The sequence below is a fragment of the Mastigoproctus giganteus genome, chromosome 13 (genome assembly GCF_048544385.1).
Source record: "Mastigoproctus giganteus isolate SK-2022 chromosome 13, ASM4854438v1, whole genome shotgun sequence".
Taxonomy (NCBI): domain Eukaryota; kingdom Metazoa; phylum Arthropoda; class Arachnida; order Uropygi; family Thelyphonidae; genus Mastigoproctus; species Mastigoproctus giganteus.
This window is the reverse complement of record NC_143587.1, coordinates 105,333,905-105,358,055: the sequence shown is the minus strand read 5'-3', so window position 1 is coordinate 105,358,055 and position 24,151 is coordinate 105,333,905. Positions and strand designations below refer to the sequence as shown.

At 35.9% G+C, this 24,151-nt stretch overlaps 1 protein-coding gene across 2 annotated transcripts in view; it reads right to left on the bottom strand.

Annotated features, from left to right (window-relative positions):
• The window catches only part of Nup205 (nuclear pore complex protein Nup205), a 738,550-nt gene that overhangs the window by 599,288 nt on the left and 115,111 nt on the right, over positions 1-24,151 (bottom strand). For both annotated transcript variants that reach the window (XM_090387115.1, XM_090387116.1), the window contains exon 7: positions 14,647-14,817. In XM_090387115.1, the coding sequence (XP_090243241.1) occupies positions 14,647-14,817 (171 nt within the window). The remainder of the gene's footprint in view (positions 1-14,646; positions 14,818-24,151) is intronic.

Here is a 24,151-nt window from a genome sequence, read left to right as displayed (position 1 = left end):
GACGGATGTAGGATAGACGTGCGGAAATTTGCCTTTAGCCAGCGGGTGGTTGGTTGGTGGAACAGACTTCCATCCCTTGTCATGGAAGTTGATGGCCTAAATAAGTATAAGGCGCAGCTGGACAGGTATTTCGACAAACAGAGGGGTGAAGTGGAAGTGGTTTTTTTTTTTTTTTTGGCTGATGCTGCATAAGCTTGCTTTCTTGCATCAAATGCCTCTACTAATGCTAATGCTAACCTTAACCATGTTTTCACACGTATCAAGGTGCTGAAACTTCTTTCAATGGTACAGGTCGTAACAGGTAACGTTATACCAATAGTTATTGCCGAATTAATAGAAGAGAAATAGTTGCAATGTTCCAAACTTCTGGTAAAGTTTGGGGAATATCCATCGAAGGAAAATTTGTCCATTATTTATACCACGTTGTTACCTCTATTTCTAAATATTGTAAATTGTATTTTTCGCTTACTCTTTTGACGTTGTTTTGGAACTTTATTTTATCTATTTTTAAAATATTCTTGGGATGAAACTGAAATACTGAAAATGCTATTTCGTTATCCGAGGAAAATCTTGATTTTAAGGATGAAATTAAAGAATCTAAGTATGGGATAAATATTGACTGCCGATAATAGTCTTCGGGTGTGATTCCAGGATAATTGCATCTATATTTCTGTATGGAACATCTTCTAGGTATTTCTATTTTTATTCTTAATTTTTCAGCCGTATCTAGTGAAAGTTTATAAATCTCTTCAAATTTTTCTTCAGATTTTTCCCTATGAAATGTAAATATTTTAAGTAAGTCCTCAATATGTTGGTGAGTGGCTAGTAAATCTACATCTATGGCTTGTAATGTTTGAGTTATTGGTTCAAGAATAACAGAATATTTTGATATCATATTTAAACAAATAATAAACATGAAGTACTTCATAATGTTACTAAGCAATGCACTTCTTGATGTGTTGATCCTGTCCAGTTCATAGAAATTTCTTCTAATTTATTGAAAATGAGTTGAAAATTCTTTGAAAAAACCGATATACTTTGATATTTCAAAGTCCATCTAGTTTCTGAAAGTAATGGAATTGTTGGCATGATGGCTCTTCGTTTTGGACTTTCTCTAAAAAATTTTACTACAGATTTTATAATTCCTATTGTCTGGCGAAATTCTGGTACAATGTTTAGGTCATTCACAACTAGGTTTAATCTGTGAGAAGTACAATGTACGAAAGTGGCTTTTGGATATAAATTTTTTATCTGGGCTTGAACACCAGCTTCCTTTACTGCCATACTTGCACAGCCATCGTATCGTTGTCCAATTAATTTGTTCGTGTCCAAACCATATTCAGTACATTTATTTAAAATAGCAGAACTAATACTTTTCGCATCCATATCATAGAGTTTTGTAAATCCTAAAATTTCTTCCCTTATATTTTTATTTTCGTCAACAAACCTAATGCGAAGTGAAAGCTGCTCTATCCCAGCAATATCTGCAGTTTCGTTAGCTAAGATTCAAAATCCAATAGATTTATTTGCAGCAGATACAATGCTTTCTCGTATTTCCATTTCAAAGTTATATTAGTTGATGTTCAGTTCTTACAGATGTGTACTGGGCATTTGTAGGAGCTTTCATCAAATGATCTTTTAAAATTAAGTCTCCTGCTTCGATCCGAAATTGAAATAAATCATGCAAATTTCCAGAATCACTCCTTTTCCCCTGTAACGGCAAATCAAGTGTGGCACAAAATACAATGGCTGATAAAATAGAACCTAATTTAATTCTATTGGACTCTATAGTTTTTTTGTATTGATTTATCAATTTGACAAATTATATCTTTTTCTGGATGTTCGTGGATTGTTATAAAATTCTGTGCATCAATAACAGCTTCTTTGTGCCATTGGGATGACATGTGATTTCTGGTGGCTTGGTTAAAATCTTTTATATTTTATAAATGGAGTTTTTATAATGTTTGATGTACTTTTGGTACAAACAAAATGCAATATTTGCAAAACGCACCTTTTTGTAGTTTTGAATAACACAACTATGGTGAGTATTGCTCTAACCAAGCAAATCTAAACTGTCTCTTTCCAGAAGGATCTTTTTTGAAATCATAGTCCTTGTTGGGAACATAAGTATTAGAAAGGATTTAAAATTTTAAAGTTGGTGTTATAGCGGAAACTCCAAAGTAAGAACCAATATCATATTCTAATAAATTATTTGATGAAACTGACTCGACAGAGTCATTTTGAATCGATGTTCCAGGAATCGGATCAACTTGTGTATCCGAAGGCATACATTTTTCCTGCTCATTTTCTATTTTAGGTCTTTTTGCATTTCTTGCTAGGGAAGAAAAATAATTCCTTATATCCATTCTGAAAGAGGGGAAGCACAAATAAGAAAATATTTTTTTTAAAATAAAACTATAAATACATTATTTTCATTTTACATCGATTTTAATGATCTTTAATTCTTGGAAAAAAAAGTATTCGGAATTAATACAGTTTTTAGCACAATTTCATATATAAAAAAATTGACCGGCATATTTTATTAAAAATCAACTAATTAATTACTCCCAAAATCCTAAATTAAATTATTTCAGTTTAAAAGCAAAAAAATCATAAAACTGACAAGTAAAATAATATTAAATTACATACACTTACCTTTTAAAAATGTACTTTTCTTTTTAAATTTGTTTCATTATAAATTTACAATTCACACTTCACTCAATGACTCACTAGACACTGAGGGCAAATGAACTGGTCACTGTTCACAACAGTAATGAACATTTTTTTCACAAATCAGAAAAAGATGAACCAAAAACAGGAACATGTGTTTTATTGCTGCAATAGAAAACACATGTTCTATAGTTACCCCGCCGAGGGCCGAAACTGGCTAACCCATAATAAAATTTTAAGGCAGACAAAGTGTCCCATGGTCAAGGGTGTAAGGTTACATATCTCAATCACTTTTACAATTATAATTTGTGGAATTTTTTACTCGATCCCAGGGGGGGGGCCAGTTCCCCGTTTGTCCCCCCCACCCTCTGGGGATGCCCATGCCTTGTCCTGTTCCACCTATCCTTCTTTCATAGTATATTCTAGGTCTCCCTGACAATAGAATCACCAACAATAACTAGTTCCTTTGGGACCAGTGCATTCTGCCTTGGAGATTGCCTCTGTGTTGCCTGATATACAGGAGTCAGATCAGCCATTGAGCTGGCAGCTGAGAGCTTGATGGGCCCCTCATTAATTTCTTCAAGCTCTCACAGGCTCTCACAGATGCCCATCAGAATGCTGAGTTTGCGCCTAATTTCTTGATACTCTAGGCATCTTGCACACACAAAGGCATCCTCTGTGGCTAGATCATTTTCCTGTTTTAGAAAGTTCAGCAAACATTTCACATTTCGTCCATTTTTTGACTGTGATGCATTGGAAAATCGCCCCCCTTCATCACAGCACTCTCACTAGTCTGTGATCTTTGCTTCACAGCTCTAGTCTGGGTCATGATTTCCATTTAAATACAGTTTAATTAACAATGGAAGTTTAATAAATATTTTTGATTAATTGATAATACTATACTAAGGTAACAGATTCCTACTACACTGCTTCATATTACGCTATCACTTTGAGATTTATATGTTGCAGTATTTCTTATCGATTACAATATGGCGGCTAGTTCAACAATATTGGTGCCAACACCAGGAGTCGTAACTTCCAAAAATCACTAGTTAAATTTAAAATAAGAAGCTAACGAATGAATGCTACTAAACCTAAAAGCCTTGAATGGATTGAGTAAGCTCAATGTTAACGTATAGTTGCACTTCCTGAAACTACACACAAGGGGTATAAACTCAAATTAAGGAAGGATGGTTGCAGGATAGATATGCAAAAGTTTGCCTTCAGCCAACGGGTGGTTGATTGTTAGAACAATATTCCATCTGCTGTTGTGGCAGTGAATGGGTTGAATAAATTCAAGGAAGAACTATAAAAATTCTTCGTTGAAAAAAAAAAAAAAAAAAAAGCACAGTGTAAATGGTTTTTTTTTTTTTTTTTTTTTTGGCTGATGCTATGTAAGTTTTATAAGCTTGCTTTCTTGCATCACTTTCCACCACTACTATAATTTTTTAGCTTGTTTAAATATAATTGGGACAATTACATATAAAGGCTGAAGTAATGTTTTCAAATAAATCTGATTTTATCTTTGAATTAATATGTGGCAAAGTGAAATGTGGTCAAAGAATCCACACCTGAAAATACTTGGAGAAACTAGAGACATCATCAAAATAAAACTTAAGATAATTTGAAATCTCCAGTTTTTTGATAAGGATACAAATATCAATCATAAATTACAGAAGATAGTACAAATATGAAAAGACAAAATGACATTAGTGCACCTACCATATCTGGTAAATGTTTACACATCAAAACATTATAAACAAGAATGAAAAAGGCATATGACCCCAACACCTAAATGTGAAATTTAGTTGTTGGGTCATTTGTGTGAAAATGAAAAACTGTTTGTGAAAAGACTGTATGATATTGTATAATACATTATACAATATTATACAGATTATACAGACTGTATAATGTGAAAAGACACTAATATTACAGTCAAAGATCATTATAGTGACACACTTTTTAAAATCCCAGCAAGTAATAACAATCATGTAATAGCCGGCGGCTAATTTTCCATAAACCTAATGCTATTTTACATTGATATAACAACCTTGAAAGATGAATGATTTCTCTATATTGACCAAAAAATTTCCACCACTCTATCTTGTTTTATAATTTTTTTATTACAATATTCACATTTTAAAATGAAAGAATATTGAAGTTAAAGATGAACTTTCAGATTAAGAAATCACTCGCTGGTGATTCCTAATGGTAGGCAATTTTTCTGCTCATTAGCATAATGAAACAACTTCAACTACAAGTTCATTATATGTATGTAGAGACTGTTAGTAGACTGTATGTAGAGACTGTTAGTTTATAGTAATAGTATTTGCCATATAGTGCAAGGCAGCCACAGGCTTTTACTGTACAGTCAGTCCTCGTATAACACGTGTTTACACTACATGAATTCAATCATACATGATTTTTAAATAGAGGAACGATATCGTGTATAACACGAACTGATTTTCGCTTATGCCCAATTCACCTTTGTGTTTACAAGAAATGGCAGTTGAACGCGGAATCACCCCAACTGAACGCAACATGATAGGAATGAAGAGAAGGTTCTGAAAATGTGTTTATTTATATCAGTGAAGGGGGAAACACATTTCACCATAATAATGTAAAAACCCACACAATTCCAGCTATCGGTATTGTCGCAAATGCAATTAGATCGAGTTTACTACCTGTTTGCAACAGATTCCACTAGCAGGAACGCAACATTTACAAGAAATGGCAGTCAAACCACCCCAACTGAACGCAACACGATAGGAATGAAGAGAAGGTTCTGAAAATGTGTTTATTTATATCAGTGAAGGGGGAAACACATTTCACCATAATAATGTAAAAACCCACACAATTCCAGCTATCGGTATTGTCACAAATGCAATTAGATCGAGTTTACTACCTGTTTGTAACAGATTCCACTAGCAGGAACGCAACATTTACAAGAAATGGCAGTCAAACCACCCCAACTGAATGCAACACGATAGGAATGAAGAGAAGGTTCTGAAAATGTGTTTATTTATATCAGTGAAGGGGGAAACACATTTCACCATAATAATGTAAAAACCCACACAATTCCAGCTATCGGTATTGTCGCAAATGCAATTAGATCGAGTTTACTACTTGTTTGTAACAGATTCCACTAGCAGGAACGCAACTGGAGATTGTTTTATGGTAGAAACCTCCAGAAATGTGCTTTAGTAAAATGTGAGCTAGTGAGGTGTCAATAGTGTGTCTCTGCCTTTACGGTGTTGTTTATTCAGTTGCTACACGTGCGCTGCTTTGTTTATGTGTATCAAGCGTGCCTCCTCATTTTGTAATTGTGCTTTATTCCCTAAAAATGAGTAAAATACTTAAAAGGTGTGAAAAGGAAGCGTCCTGTTGAAGACCAGGTTCAGAGAGAAAAAGAAAAGCAATATCGATAGACAGAGATGGACTGGGTCAAAAATTCTTACCTGGGAAAATTTGTAGTGGACTCATACTAGCATTTAGGGCCAAAGTCACACTGGCCTCCATCGTCTTCTGGGCTGCGGCGCCACCGGGGTTTCCCCGGTAAGGCTTATGGCCAATCTGCTTCTGTCAATAGAGAAAAAATATGAAATTGTGAAACACTTTGAGTGAAATGAAAGACCACGTGATATTGCACGTGCTACAGGCCTAAATGAGGCAACGCCGAGAATTAGAAAGAATGCAGAGAAAATAAAAACTTTCATAGCAGGAACAACTCAAAGTGTAATAAAATCCATTAGATCAAGACACAAAGAATTGGAAGAGATGAAACCGCTGTCATCTGTTTGGATAGAAAATCAAACAAAGAAAGTTTCCTTATGATAGAAGCAAAAGCATTAGCAATATTTTATTACGTAATAGTTGTAATAAACTACATAAGTATTTTATTACAACTATAGAAAATACATAAGTATTTTATTACGATTATTTATTGTGTTTGGGAACGTTTTGGTTACAAATGTGTGTTCAATCTTGGGTGGTCGGCACCTAATCCTATTTTTCCCATGGGGCCTGTATATTTATATTGCATGATTTTGCATTGCACGAGGGTTTCTAGGAACACAACTATCATGCTGCACTGGCAAAAAAAAACCTACCAAGTAGATAAGAAAATACATTATATGCTTCCCTCCTCACACAGTTATCCAGTTGACCCTAAATTTACTCAAACTGTCAGCCTCAACTGACATGCACAAAACACACCAAAACACACCAAGGGTCCTGAGCTGGATATTATAATTTTTCAGTTTCTTGGTGATTCCCTTCTACTTTTCTTTCTTTCTCTCATTCTCTCTCTCTCTCTCTCTCTCTCTCAGAGTAATTCAGAATTTTTTTTTTTTTTTTTTGCTGGTGCAGCAAAAGCCTCAGGCTTCCTTGCACTGTATGCTAATAATAATAATTATCAACAACTCGCTAGCTAAAAGAAAACTTCCTACAATCTAATCTAAACCTCAAGTAAAATTCATTTTACTAATCCCTCTGAGAGTCATATAAATCTCAATCAGATCACCTCTGAGGTGCCTGGTTGCCAAGCTCTGAAGCCCACATAATGTCTTTCCTCATGGGGTTGTCCTTCTGCCGATCTCACCATTCAAGTTGCCCGTCTTTGGACCCTTTCAAGAAGCTCGATATCTTGTTTCAGATGAGGACTCCATACCTTGAACTCAGTATTCCAAATATAGTCTTACAATTACCTTAGTGGAATTATGACCTCTCTACAGGATAACATTCAATAAAACATCAATAAGACACCACGGGCTTCCCTGCCTCTTTACTGATCAGAAAACTTCATATCTGCCCATATTGTAACTCCCAGGTCCCTTTCCTCCTCCACTGTTTTTAATTCTATCCCACCTAATGTACAAATTGTTCCCTAAATCCAGCTCATGAGTAACTGTCAAAATAGCCTAAGTTAGTTAAGCATGATTTATCCTTAACAAAGCCATGTTGTGTGTCCTTCAGAATATCTATCTAAATGTCCCTGGATTGCACTTTTAATCACTGCCTCTAAGATTTTTCTTACAACTGAAGCCAGACTAACCAGTCTGTAGTTACCAACTTCACTCTTAGAACCGCTATTATGTATTGGCAATACGCTGCCACTTCTCCGATCCAAGGGAATCTCCCCTGAGTCCAAAGTTTCTCTCAATTAACCTCAGTGGTTCAATACACTCCCCCACCCTCTCCCTCAAAACTACAGGGTATGTGCCATCAACCCTGGGAGCGTTACTTGCATTTATGGTCAAAAGTTTTTCTAATAAATAATCATCTGTAACTGCAGCATCACTAATTTCATATGGCTCGGCCTCATTTGCACAGCCTCTTCTCAGCAAAGAAGACCTTTCGTCAGTAAACACAGATGCAAAGTACCTGTTCAATTCATCTGCAACATCAGCTGAGTTGTCTAAACCTTTCCCACACCCAGTGCACAAGGGTCTAATCTGATTCACTTTTCTTCCTTGTATTCATATTAGGACTTGCAAACCGGTTTTATAAAACCGGTTAAATCAGTTTTCATATTGAGATGTTAAAACCGAAACCGAGCTTCTAAAACCGGATTCGAATATTTTCTTAGTTAGCCCTCGAATATAGTTTTTTGTTACGCACATTTTCTTTTGTTTGTCTGGATCGTTCAACTGCTTTATGTTTTAAACATGTTTTTTATTTATGTTTAGGTACGAATCTCATGGGCAAGTGGCCCAAATCTAGGAGGGGTACCTTTTATCTTCCCACCTGTATCATGGCATGATGCAGGTGTACTCATTTACGACTGAGTGAGTTGGAGCGATAGCGTAAAAGAAAATGCTCAACATTTCTCCATTCCATCTATCTTGTTCACCAGGCAAGTTATGGAACACGCATTATTGATGGTTACCCACTAGAACAGATTCGCTGAATACTGCATCAAATTTCAATCGTAGAAAGTTTTTTGCTTCTTTATTCCTATTAAATTTGCGATCAAATGTTCTCCAAAAAGCAGCTTCACGAAATGTAGCTTTTATGTAATTTTGAAAATACAATAGATTTAATTGGGGGGGGGGGGGATTGCAAGTAAATAAATAAAAATATTTTCCTGAAAATTTTGAAACTTGCCTCGTTTAGACTCTTCATTCAGTGCTTGCGGGAGTAATGCATAGTATTGTGCCTTTGTTATCTTCAATATTTTTATTTAAAATTGTCAGTGATATAAATTCCTACTAATTAATATTTATTACTCTTAATATGTCTAAGATGAAATCAAATGTATGGAATTATTTTGCTCGAAAAAGCAAAGATGAAGCACAATGTTCGAAATGTCAGAAGATAATGAAGTCGTCTGGAGGATCTACATCATCTTTGATGTTGCATTTAAAGAAAATGCATCAGATTGACATTAAACAAGATAACAGTGAACCTCCCATAAAAATGGTAAGAACATTAGAAAACTTTATCGTTAAAAAATATATGGAAGAAGAGATTTCAAAATTAGCTGCTTTAGATGGATTTTCTTTTAATTCAATTGCAAAGAGTGAGTTTATACAATCAAGCCTTCACCTTCAGAGAAATAAATACAATAAATTACCACCAGCCTCAGTGAATGGAATTAAAAATATGGTTCTGAATTATTATAAAACTAAGAAAGAAGAACTCATTCAGCATTTCAAAAATTCATTGGTTTTGGGTGCACGGTATTCATTGACTCTAGACGAATATAAGTCTATACAAAATTAAAGGTATATGAATATAAATGTGCATTCAAAAGACATCATTGGTCGTTAGGTCTTATTGGGATTAATGGTTCACCTGATAGCAGAAGAACTGTGCAAATTGTGAATGGACACTTGAAGGAATTTGGTTTGAACTTGGATGAGGATATTGTTGCCTGCACCACCAATGGAGTAGCAATGATGATTAAGTTTGGCAAGCAAATTACGCCTAATCATCAACAATGTATAGCCCAGTGTATACATCTGTCATTTATAGATGTACTTTATTAAAAAGCAATCAATTATGGTGCCACAGTCTCTGAGTCTCCCAAAAACAATGAAGAAAATGAAAATAATGAAGAAAGTAGTGATGAAGAAGTTGAAGAAAGACAGCAAGGCATGCTTTATCAAACCGACTTTACCGATGAGCTCATTTATTTCTTCACTCCAATGGCCAATATTGCACAAACTATTAACAAAGTCAGAAAAATTTGCAAGCTTTTTCGAAAATCGCCTACCAAAAATGATATATTACAAAATTTTGTTAAAGCAAAATTTAATGGGAAAGAATATAAACTTATATTACATTGCAAGACTAGATGGGATAGCACATTCTATATGATTGAGAGATTTTTGAAATTGAAAAATTGCATTCCAAATGCTCTATGTGCAGTACTGTCAACTGAAGCTGTGTCTGACGATGACTGGAAAACACTTGAATTGCTATGTGAAACTTTGCGACCAGTTGAAATGATTCTGAAGGCTATAATCTCAGAAGATACAGACTTACTTAAAGCAGTCTTCAATAGAATTTTTGCTTGCTAAGCTTGATACAGCAGAAAACCCATTTGCTTTAAAGTTTCACCAAAGCCTTTTGCAGCGTTACAAAGCAAGACGAAATTGCCAAACTGTGGCTTTGCTGAGCTATCTACACAACTCCAAAAAGTTTAGGAAAGAAGATTCAGGTTCAAGAACTTTTGATTTTCCAAGTAAGCAAGTTTTGAAAAAGCATGCGGAAGAGATTTATCAGAGATTATTTGCAAAACATTCCGAAGGAGTCTTAGTGTTGAATGAAGAAACTGAAAATAAACAAACTGTTCTTTTAGAAGAAAACAAAGACTCGTCTAGTTCCGATGTTGGAGATCACTCATGAGAGAGTATGATAGTGTAATAAAGAGATTAACTGAAGAGCCTTCAAAATATCCGAGTGAATTGGAAATCAGCAAAGAATTTAAACTTTTGGAGGCAACTAGCAGTAGAAGTGAAAAGCTGAAGAAAGTTTATAGAGCACTGCTGACCATTAAACCAACAAGTGTCCAATCTGAGAGAGTGTTTTCGATCACTGGTCTCTTTAACACAAAAATAAGGTCAAGTCTATAAGGAAAAATGCTTAATATACTGTGAAAAACACAGTTTTTCACAGTAATGATCCTTTTTTAAAGGATCATTTTCAAAAAAAGCTGAGCAATAAATAGTAAAGTAATTTCCCTCAAGCTGTTTTTTTTTTTTTTCACATTATTTTTATTTATTTATTATTATTATTATTATAGGGCTTATTATTTTTTTGTTTACTATACGAGAAGATAGTTTTTATTCAAAGGATTTGAATATAATTTTTAATTTTGTACAATCTCAAGCCGGTTACTTTTTTTTGGAGCATTTTAATTTTTTAATTTTTTTTACTATAAGAGGTGATAGATTTTGTTTAAAAGATTTGATTACGATTTGTACAATCTACCCAAGATAAAATAAATACCTGTGTTATAAGCTTTTAATTATTTTCCCTAAGTCAGAGAAAATCGGTTTTAAAACCGGTTTTAAGAGTAAACTTCGGTTAAACTCGGTTTTGAAATTTCTCGGTTTTATGCAAGCCCAAATTCACATATATGAAAATTACTTGTCCCCATTCTTTGCTCTCTTAGCCAAAGCTTTCTCATACACAGCCTTGGCTTCCCCTATCTTATTAAATCAACTTGTACCTGTTTTAAGCTTCAGTACTTTCATCACTCTGTAACTGTCCCATGTATCGTTTTCTGCTCTATTTGACTAGCCCACTCTGCAGTCATCTATTTTAGGATCCTCCTCCTCCTGCAATATTTTATTAAAGCTATGTATGTGTTCATGGCTTCGGTGATTTCTGTTTTAAAAGTAGTCCATAATTCAAATGCATTCGCCATCCCTCACAATCCGCCCAGTTCACAGATGGCGTATAGCGCCTAAACCCCTTCCCACAACATTTTTTTCCGGAAAATGTGCTGTAATGAATCGACTTTTTTTTTATTTTATAGATTAAAAGTATGCATCACGTGAATACTCACTGTATAGTTTTTTGTGTTTTTTATTAATTTTTTCATAGAAAATACATGGGAGTAATTAACCCATTTGGGCTATCCCAAGTTATGTCGTGTATGCCAAAAAGTGTGCAAATTATACAGATTTTTTTAATAAATTAGTGCTTGAGCTAAAATAAAGGCACAGAAAAAGTCTTCATTACTCATTATATAAATAAATTTAAAAAATTAAGTGGAACACACAAGCAGTAACTTCCCACCCCAAGCAATAATCACGAACTAACTACATTCTGACACACGGCCGCCACAGGTGGACAGGCGAGGTGTCGCTTACGGGCGGCAGTTCAAGAGGGCGCCAAATATTTTTCAATATCGTTTTTGTGGGTTCGGTATTCTGCATTTAGGACAGCAAATTATATTTTGCTTATTGGCGGCACAGGAACGTGCGCTACTGTTCTGACATTGCTGTACAATATAAATAAAATGAAAGCCAGTTGTTTGCTGCCAGGCATAAGAAAATCCTGAGAAAACTCAGGATTTACCTGCTAATTCAAAATTAGCCAGATAAATGCAAGAGAAAATACTTTTCAGTCCTAAATTTGGAGGTATTATTGTTTGCTTCGGATATTATTGTATCCCGAGATATTTTGTGTAGTTCCAAATAACTTTTAAAATTAAAACCAAGATATCTCAGGATAATCCATGAAGCGGTTAAGCTGTCAAAGTCCCCTCTTCTGAAGTTGAAACCCATGCAACTACTGCAACAACTTTCTTCATCCTCCAGCCGATTACTATATGATCACTTCCTGACAATCGCTCCTGTACTTTAAGCCCTGTGATGCATCTGAATCGTTAGTAATGATGAGGTCAAGAATACTCTCACCCCCTTGTACTTTCTCTAACATGCTGATACAAATAATAATCAGAGTTTATTTAATAAAGTTTTTCCCCATCATGAGTTTCCCTCCCCCTTATTCCAATGAATCTGGGGCAGACTCAAGTCACCCATAATAAGACATTCGCACTTGCTTGCCCATTCCATCTGCATGTAAAGCCTCTCATCATATTCTTCACTATCTTCTGGGTGTGTAGATCACTCCCACTCTCGTTGATCCTTTTGCTGCCGACTAACTCACACCACACAGATTCTATGCTGGTAGGCATAACTTCAGACTCAGCAAAAGCTCTTTTCGCACTCAGGCTGCTTTTGATAAGAAGCATGATCCTTCTATCTTCCCTATTTTTCTCCTAAATACATTATACATACTGTAGTGGAACTCGTCATCACAAATTTCCGAGTGGCACCATGGTTCTGTTAACTCCATTATATCAGCATTAGCTGTCCTAACCAGGAATTTAAATTCAGCCATTTTATTTACAGCACTTCTAACATTACTTCAGACAAAGCTGAGATTAAGTGGTCTCCTATAGTTTGCTACCTTGACACAACCCTAGGTTTGTAGCCCAAGCTATATCTTCCCTCTCATTTGAAACAATGCCACCCTCAGAACATTTTATCAACATCAGCTTCTGTGGCAACAAACAAGAATTCATGAGATGATTGCAAGCATTACTTTGACCCATATCATTAAATAAACACATCTAAATTACCCTTCTCCACTTCCCCTAACCAGCAGTTTCCCTGGCCCCGTAGGGATCAATGAAAGGTAAAAATCCTTGCACCAGCTTTCTTCAGATGAATACCATCTCTACAAACTAGATTCCTACTAACTACATATTCGGGCCACACTGATAAAAAAAAAATCCCCCCCCCCCCAGAGCCTTGCAAATTCCCTCAAGTCTCAAGTTAATCCACAAGGCTTTCATATAGTCCCTCCTATCATGTCTGGACAGAATTGCAGACACATACACATTCTGACCATTTTTCAGTTTAACCGTATGTGATTGATAAAGTTACCTATGGAGCAGGCAGGCAGCTTTGCCAATCTCAGGCAAAATGAAGATTTTACAAGCCATAGACAATGGCATGCATTCCAAGACCAATATCACTAAACATTTCAGTATTCCTAAGAGTACACTCTTCAGCAGCAGAGGTAACACTTTCAATATTGTTCACAATTGATTGTTTATAAGAAACAATCAATTATGAAACAGAAATTTGTCATCCACTTTGCTAACTTTCCAAAAGATTTTTGCATTCATTCAAAAGTGCTTCAAATTAATTCATTCAAATTAGTGAACTACAACAATAGTATGAGTGGCATTGATTTAATTGTATCTCATGTGACTACCTTCACGAGTTACCATGATATTGCATTACCTCAAATAAGTAATGCTTCACCAATGGAGAAGACTGTTACTTATCCTTGGTGGATGCCACTGCCCAGATCCACCATTTCAAGGCTTACTGGCCTATCATCAGTGGATGGGTAGGTACCCTGGTGTTGCAATCATGCCAACTCAATAAGTCTTGAAAAGGTGTCATCTGGGTAGTGGTATTCACTGAGAACAAGATGTTGTTGTTATTTGGTTTTTAAGAGCATTAGCAACTAAGGCCATATTGCTCCGGGAATATGCGGTGGTCATTCCCTGACCTTTCCGCATCCTCCGTATTTGGTGCTGAGAACAAGAATAAGTAACAACAGTCTGCTCCATTGGTGAAGAGTTACTTATTCGAAGTAGTGCGATATCGTGGTAACTAGTTGTGAAGGTAGTCACAACATGAGTTGCAATTAAATTGATGCCACTCATACTACTGTTATAGTTCACTACTACAAACAAACAAAGCATTGTGAAATTTCACTGATAGTTCTGTAGTGAATTTCCAATTCATAGGGTATTATGCCCTGTGCGTTTCCTTTTTCTTTGTAATACAAAATAAAAAATAAAATCTCAAAGCTAGAATATAATCGAATATGAATGTACATTATGTTAAGCATTTTAAGCAACCACAATCTGTTCAGATTTAAAGAAAAATAGTAAAATCTACTGTATATCACTAAGTAAAATCAAACAGATATACTTACCTATGGATGTTAATGGAAACTGTGATAGTGTTCGCAAGGCAATTCCCCAAGCAAATTTTAAAATGCTCTTTAGTCCCTCAGTCTTCCAAGCAGTTTCCTGAATTACTAATTCCTTGTGAATAGTTGCTAATAACTCTGGCTCTGCAACTAAGTTTAACTTCTGAATTAAATCTAGAAATAAAATTTAAAAAAATAAGCTTGAAATTCCTATAAAAACTTTTTCCACAAATTAAATATTATTTTTTAATAATTAAATTAGTCCCCAAGTGTGCTTCAAATCTAAGAACCACCTGCAAAATTTAGGTGTAAGGATTTTAAATTTAAAAAAATCAAAACATAAAGGAAAAATATAGTTCCTTTTTACGTTTCAGCACAGCTATCCTATAGCAAGCAACACAGCAGGTGATATACCAGCACCTGGTTAACAGTGGGCCAAGAATTTTTTGCGCAACATACAATTTCACTCGCATAAAATTCATTAAAGTGAACACACACATACTACTCTAGCAAGAGCTAGAATAATAAATTAAACATTCATTCATTCTGTTTAATTCAGTCATTTTTTAAAACAGTATTAAATACATTTAGGATAGTATTCTTGTTAAAATTCAGGAAGGAGAATGATGTAGGTAAAGTAAACATTGGCAGTGAGCTGGATGATTTTGTAATAACTGAGAGGAAAGTGGAGGAGAGATTGTTGAGGATAAACATAAAAAAGGCACCTGGGGTGGATGGGATCTATCCAGTTATATTAAAGGAGGCAGCAAAGGAAGTAAGCAAACCTCTAGCCATAATTATGAGAGCTTCTTTGGACTCAGGGGAGGTACCCATAGACTGGAGATGTGCAAATGTAACCCCAATTCACAAAGGAGGATCAAAGGCTGACACAAGTAATTATAGACCTGTTAGTTTAACTTCTGTTCCAGGTAAATTAATGGAGGCACTGGTTAAAGAAGCACTGCAGGATCATCTAGACAAGAATTCAGTTATAGCTCAGACGCAGCATGGTTTTGTTAAGGGCAGGTCTTGCCTGACCAATTTGATTGGATACTATGATGTAGTCACAAAAGAACTGGATGCAGGGAATAACTTTGATATTATATATTTGGATCTTAGAAAGGCTTTTGATACTGTTGCACATGGAAGACTGCTGCACAAATTGGAGCAGTGTGGCATTGGAGGCAAATTGCTGCTATGGATAAGGGGATGGTTGAGTGGCAGAAGACAGAGAGTGGTAATCAATGGACAAGACACCATGAGCTACTCTTGCAGCTCGTCTGCACTGCTCAACGTGGACTAATGTTATTAGTGGAGTTCCTCAGGGTTCAGTGTTGGGTCCGTTGTTGTTTTCGGTGTTTATGAATGATATTGATGATGGGATATCAAGTTTAATGTCCAAGTTTGCAGATGATACAAAGGTTGGCAGGGTTGTTAAGGACACTACTGACACTATGCTGCTGCAACTGGATCTGGAAAGGTTGAACAGATGGGCTGAGAGGTGGCAAATGAAGTTTAACATTGACAAATGTAAAGTACTACATATGGGAAACAGTAACCCCAGAGCAACGTATCAACTCTGTGGTACCACACTGACAGTGGTGGAGAATGAAAAGGACCTGGGGGTAATTGTGCAGGCAGATATGAAGTTCTCTGAGCAGTGCAGACGAGCTGCAAGAGTAGCTCATGGTGTCTTGTCAATGATATACAGGAATTTTTCTAGCAGGGATAAGGAGGTGATTATTCCCTTGTATAAGGCAATGGTTAGGCCACATCTTGAGTACTGTGTACAGGTCTGGAGGCCTCATTTCAAGAAGGATGTAGAGCTGCTGGAACGGGTACAGAGAAGGGCAACAAGATTAGTGAATGGAACAAAGGGTTGCTCTTACGAAGAAAGGCTTAAGTTTTGCAAATTACAGAGTCTGGAGACTAGGCACCGGCGAGGTGATCTGATAGAGGTGTATAAGGCTTTGAATGGTTTGAGCATGCTCAATGCCAATGGGATTCTTCATATTGCTCAGAATAATCACCTCAGAGGGCATAAATTCAAATTGAGGAAGGACGGATGTCGGATAGATGTGCGGAAATTTGCCTTTGGCCAGCGGGTGGTTGGTTGGTGGAACCGACTTCCATCACTTGTTGTTGAAGTTGATAGCCTAAACAAATTTAAAGCTCAACTGGACAGGTATTTCGAACGAACGGAGGGGTGAAATGGGAGTGGTGTGTGTTTTTTTTTTTTTTGGCTGATGCTGAATAAGCTTGCTTTCTTGCATCATATGCCTCTTCTAATGCTAATGCTAATGCTAAAATGATTAGTTATAAACTCCTGTGACCTACGTGATCATGCTGGAACATAAATGGAAATTTTTTTTTTTTTTCTAAATATAAAGTAACAATCATTTAAATTTTACACAAGCGGCCATTCAGTGCAAATTGTGTGCCATTTAATATTCATTAAAAGAAAGGCAATTTGAAGTAAAACAGTTGTGCACTTTGTAATGTTATTTTTTATTTTACATTATTAAATTTTTATTTTAGACATGCATATATAGTTATACATTTAATTTTATATTTATATTATTTTATATTTATACTTTTATATATTTATACACTTGTAAATATTTTTGATTCATTATCTTTTCCTCAAACAGGCATATCCACAAATTTTACACAAGTGGCCATGCAGCACATAAAATGTAGCACTAACCCTAACCTCTTTTCAGTGTCCTGTAATTTCTTATTTTATAAATGCTATGACAAAAATAATCATCTAACCCAGTAGTACTAATCCAGTTGGTCACAAAATATATCCTGAGAGGTCACCACCTACTATAACAAATTAAAAGTCAAAAAACTAAGTTTATTATGACAAGTTAGAGTGGGCATCACAGAATAGTTACTGATTTTGGTTTTGTTCAAAAAATGGTCCCTACAAATCGAAGATTGAGAAATACTGCTTTAATGCGAACCTTCCCCAAATTTATTTTCAGTGGAACAGCAAAAAGACTCCTCAGTCAAAAATGCTTTGTTTTCCAGTCTTCCAGTTGCTCGCCAAAAAAAAATATTAATATTGCAACATTATTATTGTTTTCTAATTATTAATTCAATTATGCTTATACTTTACAAAATACTTCAATTATACAAACCTTAAGATTATAATGTGTCATCAATGAGTCCATATGTTTACTAGTCTATGTGTTTATGAAGCACAATTATGAATTGGTCAAGCAATTTACAAATCAGTAGACTGTATTGCCAGGAGACCTCTTCATAAAACCTATACGGCTCCCAGTTTCATATTCATGTGAATCAGTTCAAGATTAATAAAAAGTGGAAGGGTTTATTTCAATGCAGGAGCTGCCGACCGGGCTAGCCGGGTGGGTAAAGTGCCTTCCTGGCAACCCAAAGGTCGTGGGTTCGATCCTGCCTGGGGGCTTGGATAACACGATAGTGCCGCACTATCCGGCTGGATCTCATGGCCACAATACACGAAGGAAGCAGGAAAAAACTGGTTCCTTCGTGTATTGCTCACATCATATGATAAAAAAAAAAAAAAAATTGCAGGAGCTAAAAAAATATTAGAAAATAAACACTATTTTATATTCAAATTTTCTGCCTTGCTCTCACTGGAACACTGCTGTCTTCATTCGGGTTTGGGCTTATACTTATTTTAGAAATAAAATTATTTCTAAATTAATTTCATACTTAGTTCAACTTATTATGCATGAATTGAACTAAAATCTATTATACATATCAAAACCACTCTTGAATATATATTAGTTCATGATATTTAGGCCCCAAATTTAGGATAGTTTCCCCAACTTTATCTTCCCACTCATTTGAAATGTTGCCAGCCTCAGACCATTTTGCAAACATTGGCTGTTGCAGCAACAAACAAGATTTCCTGAGATGTGTTCAAGCATTACTATGATCCATGCCACAGATAAGTATGAGTCTATATTACCCTTCTTCCTCCTAACTAGCAGTTTCCCAAACCTTTAAGGTATCCTCAATAATACTGGAAAAAATCCTTGCCACCTTTGTTCAAATTAATATCGTCTCTACAAAACAGATTCCTTCTACCTACAAGTGGGGGGGGCCATAATGATAAAAATATTCCTCCTTTAGAACCTTGCAGACTCCCTCAAGTCTTGAGTTAATCCACAAGGCTTTCAGCATATAATCCCTCCTATTGTTCTGGGTAGAATTGTAGACAAACACATTCTCACCTAACCCACGGCATTTTTTCAGCGTGGTCCTATATTTCCAACAAATTGCTAGGTTGTGTTTGTTTAATATCGTTAATTCCCAAGAATAATAATGCTCTCTTTATTCCCCTTAAATTCTGATAGTCTTGGTAACATCATCAATTGTTGCTTCCTGCAAACACACCCTGGTTCTGGTCCACCTAGCTATATTACAAAAAAATGTTATCTGTTTCCCTGACAATAGTTTCCCAACAAAATTAATCTCCTTCAACCAGAGCAGTAAGCATTTGACTATTCTGTTCTGTAATCCATATAAGGGTGCATCACTTGTCAGGTCATAAGATACTTGATTCCCTGAGAGATCTGTTACTTTTGTTTATAAAGCAAGCAAAGCACCCATTTCTTCAGTGACTCAAATTCTTCTAGTAGTGTTTTAACTTGACATTGGTACACTCCTTACATCAGGTGTAAAGAAAAGAGTCAGTTGAGCTTGGTAGCTTAGAATACACATTGCAGGCTATAAAAATGACAAACTCATGACTCACACTAGAAATGCAGGCAGGCATTTGCATCTGAGTCGTGATGTACTTGGACTTTGTATTGAAAGTGGATTTTGAAACATTTAGGTAAAATTCCAACTTAAGAAAGTTTACAAAATTATAATTTACAATACAAGGTGTGGCTATTAAATAACAAGACTGCACATGCAGCCACTACACCCAGGTACCACCTAAGAAACGAAGGCACAGCAGATGACCTTGAACCTTCCCTAGTTGTCGGCTAAGTCACATTCCAACGTGCTCATTTGCTTCGCAGTAATACAGGTTTTCATTATCTTGCAGTTTGCCCACCAAATTACAGACAAAACAACCAAACAACGAATTGACCTTGAATTTTTAATAAAACAAAATAAAATACAAACTGAAAGTTATGGGTTGTTATGTCAAGTTTATGGGGAAGATACTATGATACAAAGATACAATTTTTAGAAGGAAGAAAAATGTGGAAGACAATGCCATCCAGTATTCACAAATGCTAATAAAAATGTGGACCAGGTAATGACATTCTAATGCTTAAATAATCATCTTTTAAGCATTGAATGGATACGTGTATTTTAGTGCAACTGCATCATTTATACACAGCTAAATATACATTAGCAAATTTGCAATAGCGGCATCGTTTAAGTTACATCTCATATTGTGAATACCTTCACGATGAGTTGCCATGACATTGCACTACTTTGAATAAGTAACGCTTCACTTGAAGGAGAAGACTGTTGTTACTTATTCTCAGTGGATACCACCACCCAAACGGCACCGTTTCAGGGTTATTTGGCCCTTCTCCGGTGGGTGGGTGGGTAGGTACCCAAGTGATGTAATGATGGCAAAACAGTTGTGAAGTATATCTTCACAATATGAGAGATGCCTGATAGTGTATAATATAAGTTAAGACTCTAGTGCATTAGGGTCTTAACTTATATTTTCGTAGCTTGAGGCTTTAAGCCCTAATGCATTAGAGCATTAGAATGGTTGTATCAGAATTCAATATGGACAAAGAAACAGTTAGATAAAATTTAACTGATAATTTAGGCATGAGTAAGTCTGTTCCAAGATGGTGTCAAAAATTGTGAATGAAGATCAAAGAATGAGAAAACTCCAAGTTTGTGAAGATGTTTTGAAAAAAATTGAAAAAGGTTCAGACCTTCCGAGTACTATAATTACTTGTGATGAAAGTTGGCTGTTAAACAATAATTATAAATTTATTCATTTTAGTAGTAAGGTACAGTGCAAGGATGATATAGCAATAGCTTTCAGATATAATTAGGAAGAGAGTTTGAATCAAAAGCATTATTCACTTTTATTAATAAAGGATAGCTAAGAAAAGAAGAAGGAAAAAAAAACAGAACATGTAGAAAACAACTCTAAGGGAAAGGTGGTAAGATGCATATAACACCAACCCTTTTTCATGAGTGAAGTCATTGAACGTGTGTATATATCCTCGTGGATATTAGTGTTTCCACTAAAAGACAAAATCATAGAGTGAAATTTTGAAACTTTGTAAAAAAAAAATAAAAAAACTTGGAAGTAAATGCTTTTAAATATTTAGTCAAAATTTTAGGACTAAAAGCCTCAGACTACGGAAAAATCACCGAGGTACAAGTTAATGTAATGCATCATTTCTGTACATAGTAAATTAACCGAAGTTAATTACATGGCATCATTTCATTAAATCTCATTGCGACTTCCTTCACAAGTTGTCTATTGAGTTCAAATAAGTAAAATTTCCCCAACAGTGAAGACTACTGTTGCTTATTCTCGGTGGATACCATGTGCAGACAACTGTTTCGGGGATATTTGACCTTTCATTGGTGGGTGGGTAGGCACTCAGTGGTATAATGAATGACAACCCAGTTGTGAAAATAACTCCATAATATGTGAGATGCCAAATGATGCAGTAGTTTAACGCTTAGTCCTAATTTTAAAGATAAAAGCATAAGACTACAGAAAAATTACAGACATACAAGTTATGGAATGCATCATTTCTGTACTTAGTAAGTTAACCAAAGTTAATTACATGGCATCGTTTTATTAAATCTCATATTGTGAATGCCTTCATAATTGGGGGAAGCATTACTTAATCAAAATATAACTGAATGGATAACCCATCATGAAGGCATTCCCAATATGAGATTTAGCGAATCAATGCCATGCAATTTACTTCTAAGTTACTACATACAGATGTGATGCATGCACTAACTTGCATCTGCTTTGAAATATTAATTTATTCTTATTTTGACTTGAATGTCTAACATTAGAGTGAAACTGTGAAAAATCGAACCATAATTTCAAAAAATTAAAAAACAATAAAAACAAATACTTTTTTTGTTTGTTGCTATAACACATCCTCTGCAGATATTTTAAGGATAACTTGATTTAATTTTATCAACTTTTGGATCCAAATTCCAGAGGAGTTCAGAATTTGTAAGCCCAAATCAAATAACTGAGGCTAACAAAAGTGATCTCTAATTTTTCAAAGCTATTTTCAGGTTGCCATCTATCATAAATTGTGTTCAACATTGCTTAGATAATGGATGGTGGCACCAACTGGATAATTAAAAAAATTCATAATAAATAGGCATATTATTTGAAACATACTTCAAACAACCTTAAAAAAAACATAAGAAGCATAGTCAATAAGTTCCCAGACTGGCCAGATAACACTGCAGTCAATAAATGTTGTCAAATTTTTCAGTACTTAGTGATTGTCAATCAATTCAGACCTGGAGGGATTGCGCAAGGCTCATGAGGTAGAATTTTTCTCAGTGTGTTCTATGCTTGTAGGAAAGACTGCTTCTACAAGGAGGGGATACACTTAAATAGAAGGGATGCAAGAGTGTTTGCTGATGCTATCGAGGCAGTGTTAGGTGGGTCAGAAAAATACTAGCTTGGGAGATTCACACACTAAAAGATTAAAAGTACCCACAGTCAGAGGTAAAAGGGATTCTAGCACTGCTTCTTTAGAATGAGCAGTGACCTGAAGGGAGAGGTGTCGGGGGTTTCAGGGACTGGTGGGAATATCATCATGAAACAAATAAATACATGGGCTCTGTTAGGGTAACTAAGAATACAAATATACACATGTATACTTGCAGTTACACCATGTATACTTGCAGTTACACCAATGCTAGAAGTACAGTAAATATATTTGATGAATTTGAAGAACTGGTTAAGACATCAAAGGCAGATATTGTTGGGATATCAGAGAAGTGACATCAAACAGATATTAGGAATGCAGAATTGGAATTTGGGGACTACAATGTGTACAGAAAGGATAGACAGGATAGGAAGGGAGGAGGGTTATTAATTAAGAAAAACAAAATCTCAGGAAGTGCATCCGGCTGACATACCCTGTGCTGCCACTTTATTAGATACACCCCTGCTGTGCACACAAATGGTCTGTCCCAATCACATGACCACAGCTGTGCATATAAATGCAGCAGAACAACCTTTCTAGTATCAGTTAAGTATACAAACCGTAGCAAGAATGGGGAAAAGGGGTGATCTAACGGACTTCGAACGTGGCATGGTAGTAGGTGCAAGACATGCTGGACAAAGCATCTCTGAAACGGCAGTTCTCCTGAACTTTTCAAGCACCACAATTTCAAGGGTGTATGGAGAATGGTGCAACGAACAGAAAATGTCCTCTCAATGGCACTCCTGTGGAAGAAAATCACTTGTTGATGAGAGAGGTCAGAGGAGGATGGCTAGAATTGTGCAAGCAAACAGACAGGACACAATACAATGTCGCATCAGAATAAAACCTTGGCGAGCAGAACAAAATATCGCAACGGACCACTAGTCGTACTTTGTTGCGAATGGGTTACAACAGCCGAAGGCCACATTGCGTACCTTTGTTATTAATGAAGAAGAAGAGAGCATGCCTCATTTGGGCACAGCAACACCAGTATTGAACTATCGAGGATTGGAAAACAGTTGCTTGGTCTGACGAGTCAAAGTTCCTGGTGCATCATGTTCATGGAAGGCTCAGAATTTGGAGAAAACAACATGAATACAAATTGGTGGCGGGAGCAGTGTTATGGTGTGGGGAATGTTTTCTTGGCACACATTAGGTCCATTGATATCCATAGATTCACGTCTGAATGCCACATCGTACCTAAACATCGGTGCTGACCAAATGCATCCATTCATGTTGACAGTTTATCCTCAGTCAGATAATTACTTCCAGCAGGATAATGCGCCGGTGCACAAAGCCCGAATCAGTATGGAATGACTCCAGAAACATAACAATGACTTTTCTTTGCTGCAGTGGCCCGCTCAGTCTGCAAATCTCAATCCTTATGGAACATCTTTGGGATGAGCCAGAAAGGGCTGTTCGCTGCAGGCCTGCACCGCCGTCGAATCTCAAGGAACTGCATGACACACTCATGTCTGCATGGTACTACATTCCTGCACGTTTTCAGCATCTTGTTCAATCCATGCCTAGATGAAGTCAGGCTGTTTTGAAGACTAAAGGAGGCTCAATATGCTACTAGGAAGGTGTTGAGCCTCCTTAATAAAGTAGGTGTTGAGCTGCCAATTTATTAGGTAGGTGTACCTAATAAAGTGGCAGCACAGTGTAGATGGACAGTGCAATGCCAAGACAGTTTAGTGTGACACAAGCATTGGAAAAAAAAAAATGAAAGTAGCAGTGTGTTATAGGCCTAATGACTGATGAGTACAATGAATAACTGTACAGAGAAATAGTGGGCCAGTAAATCAGGTTGTCTTATAATTGGGGAT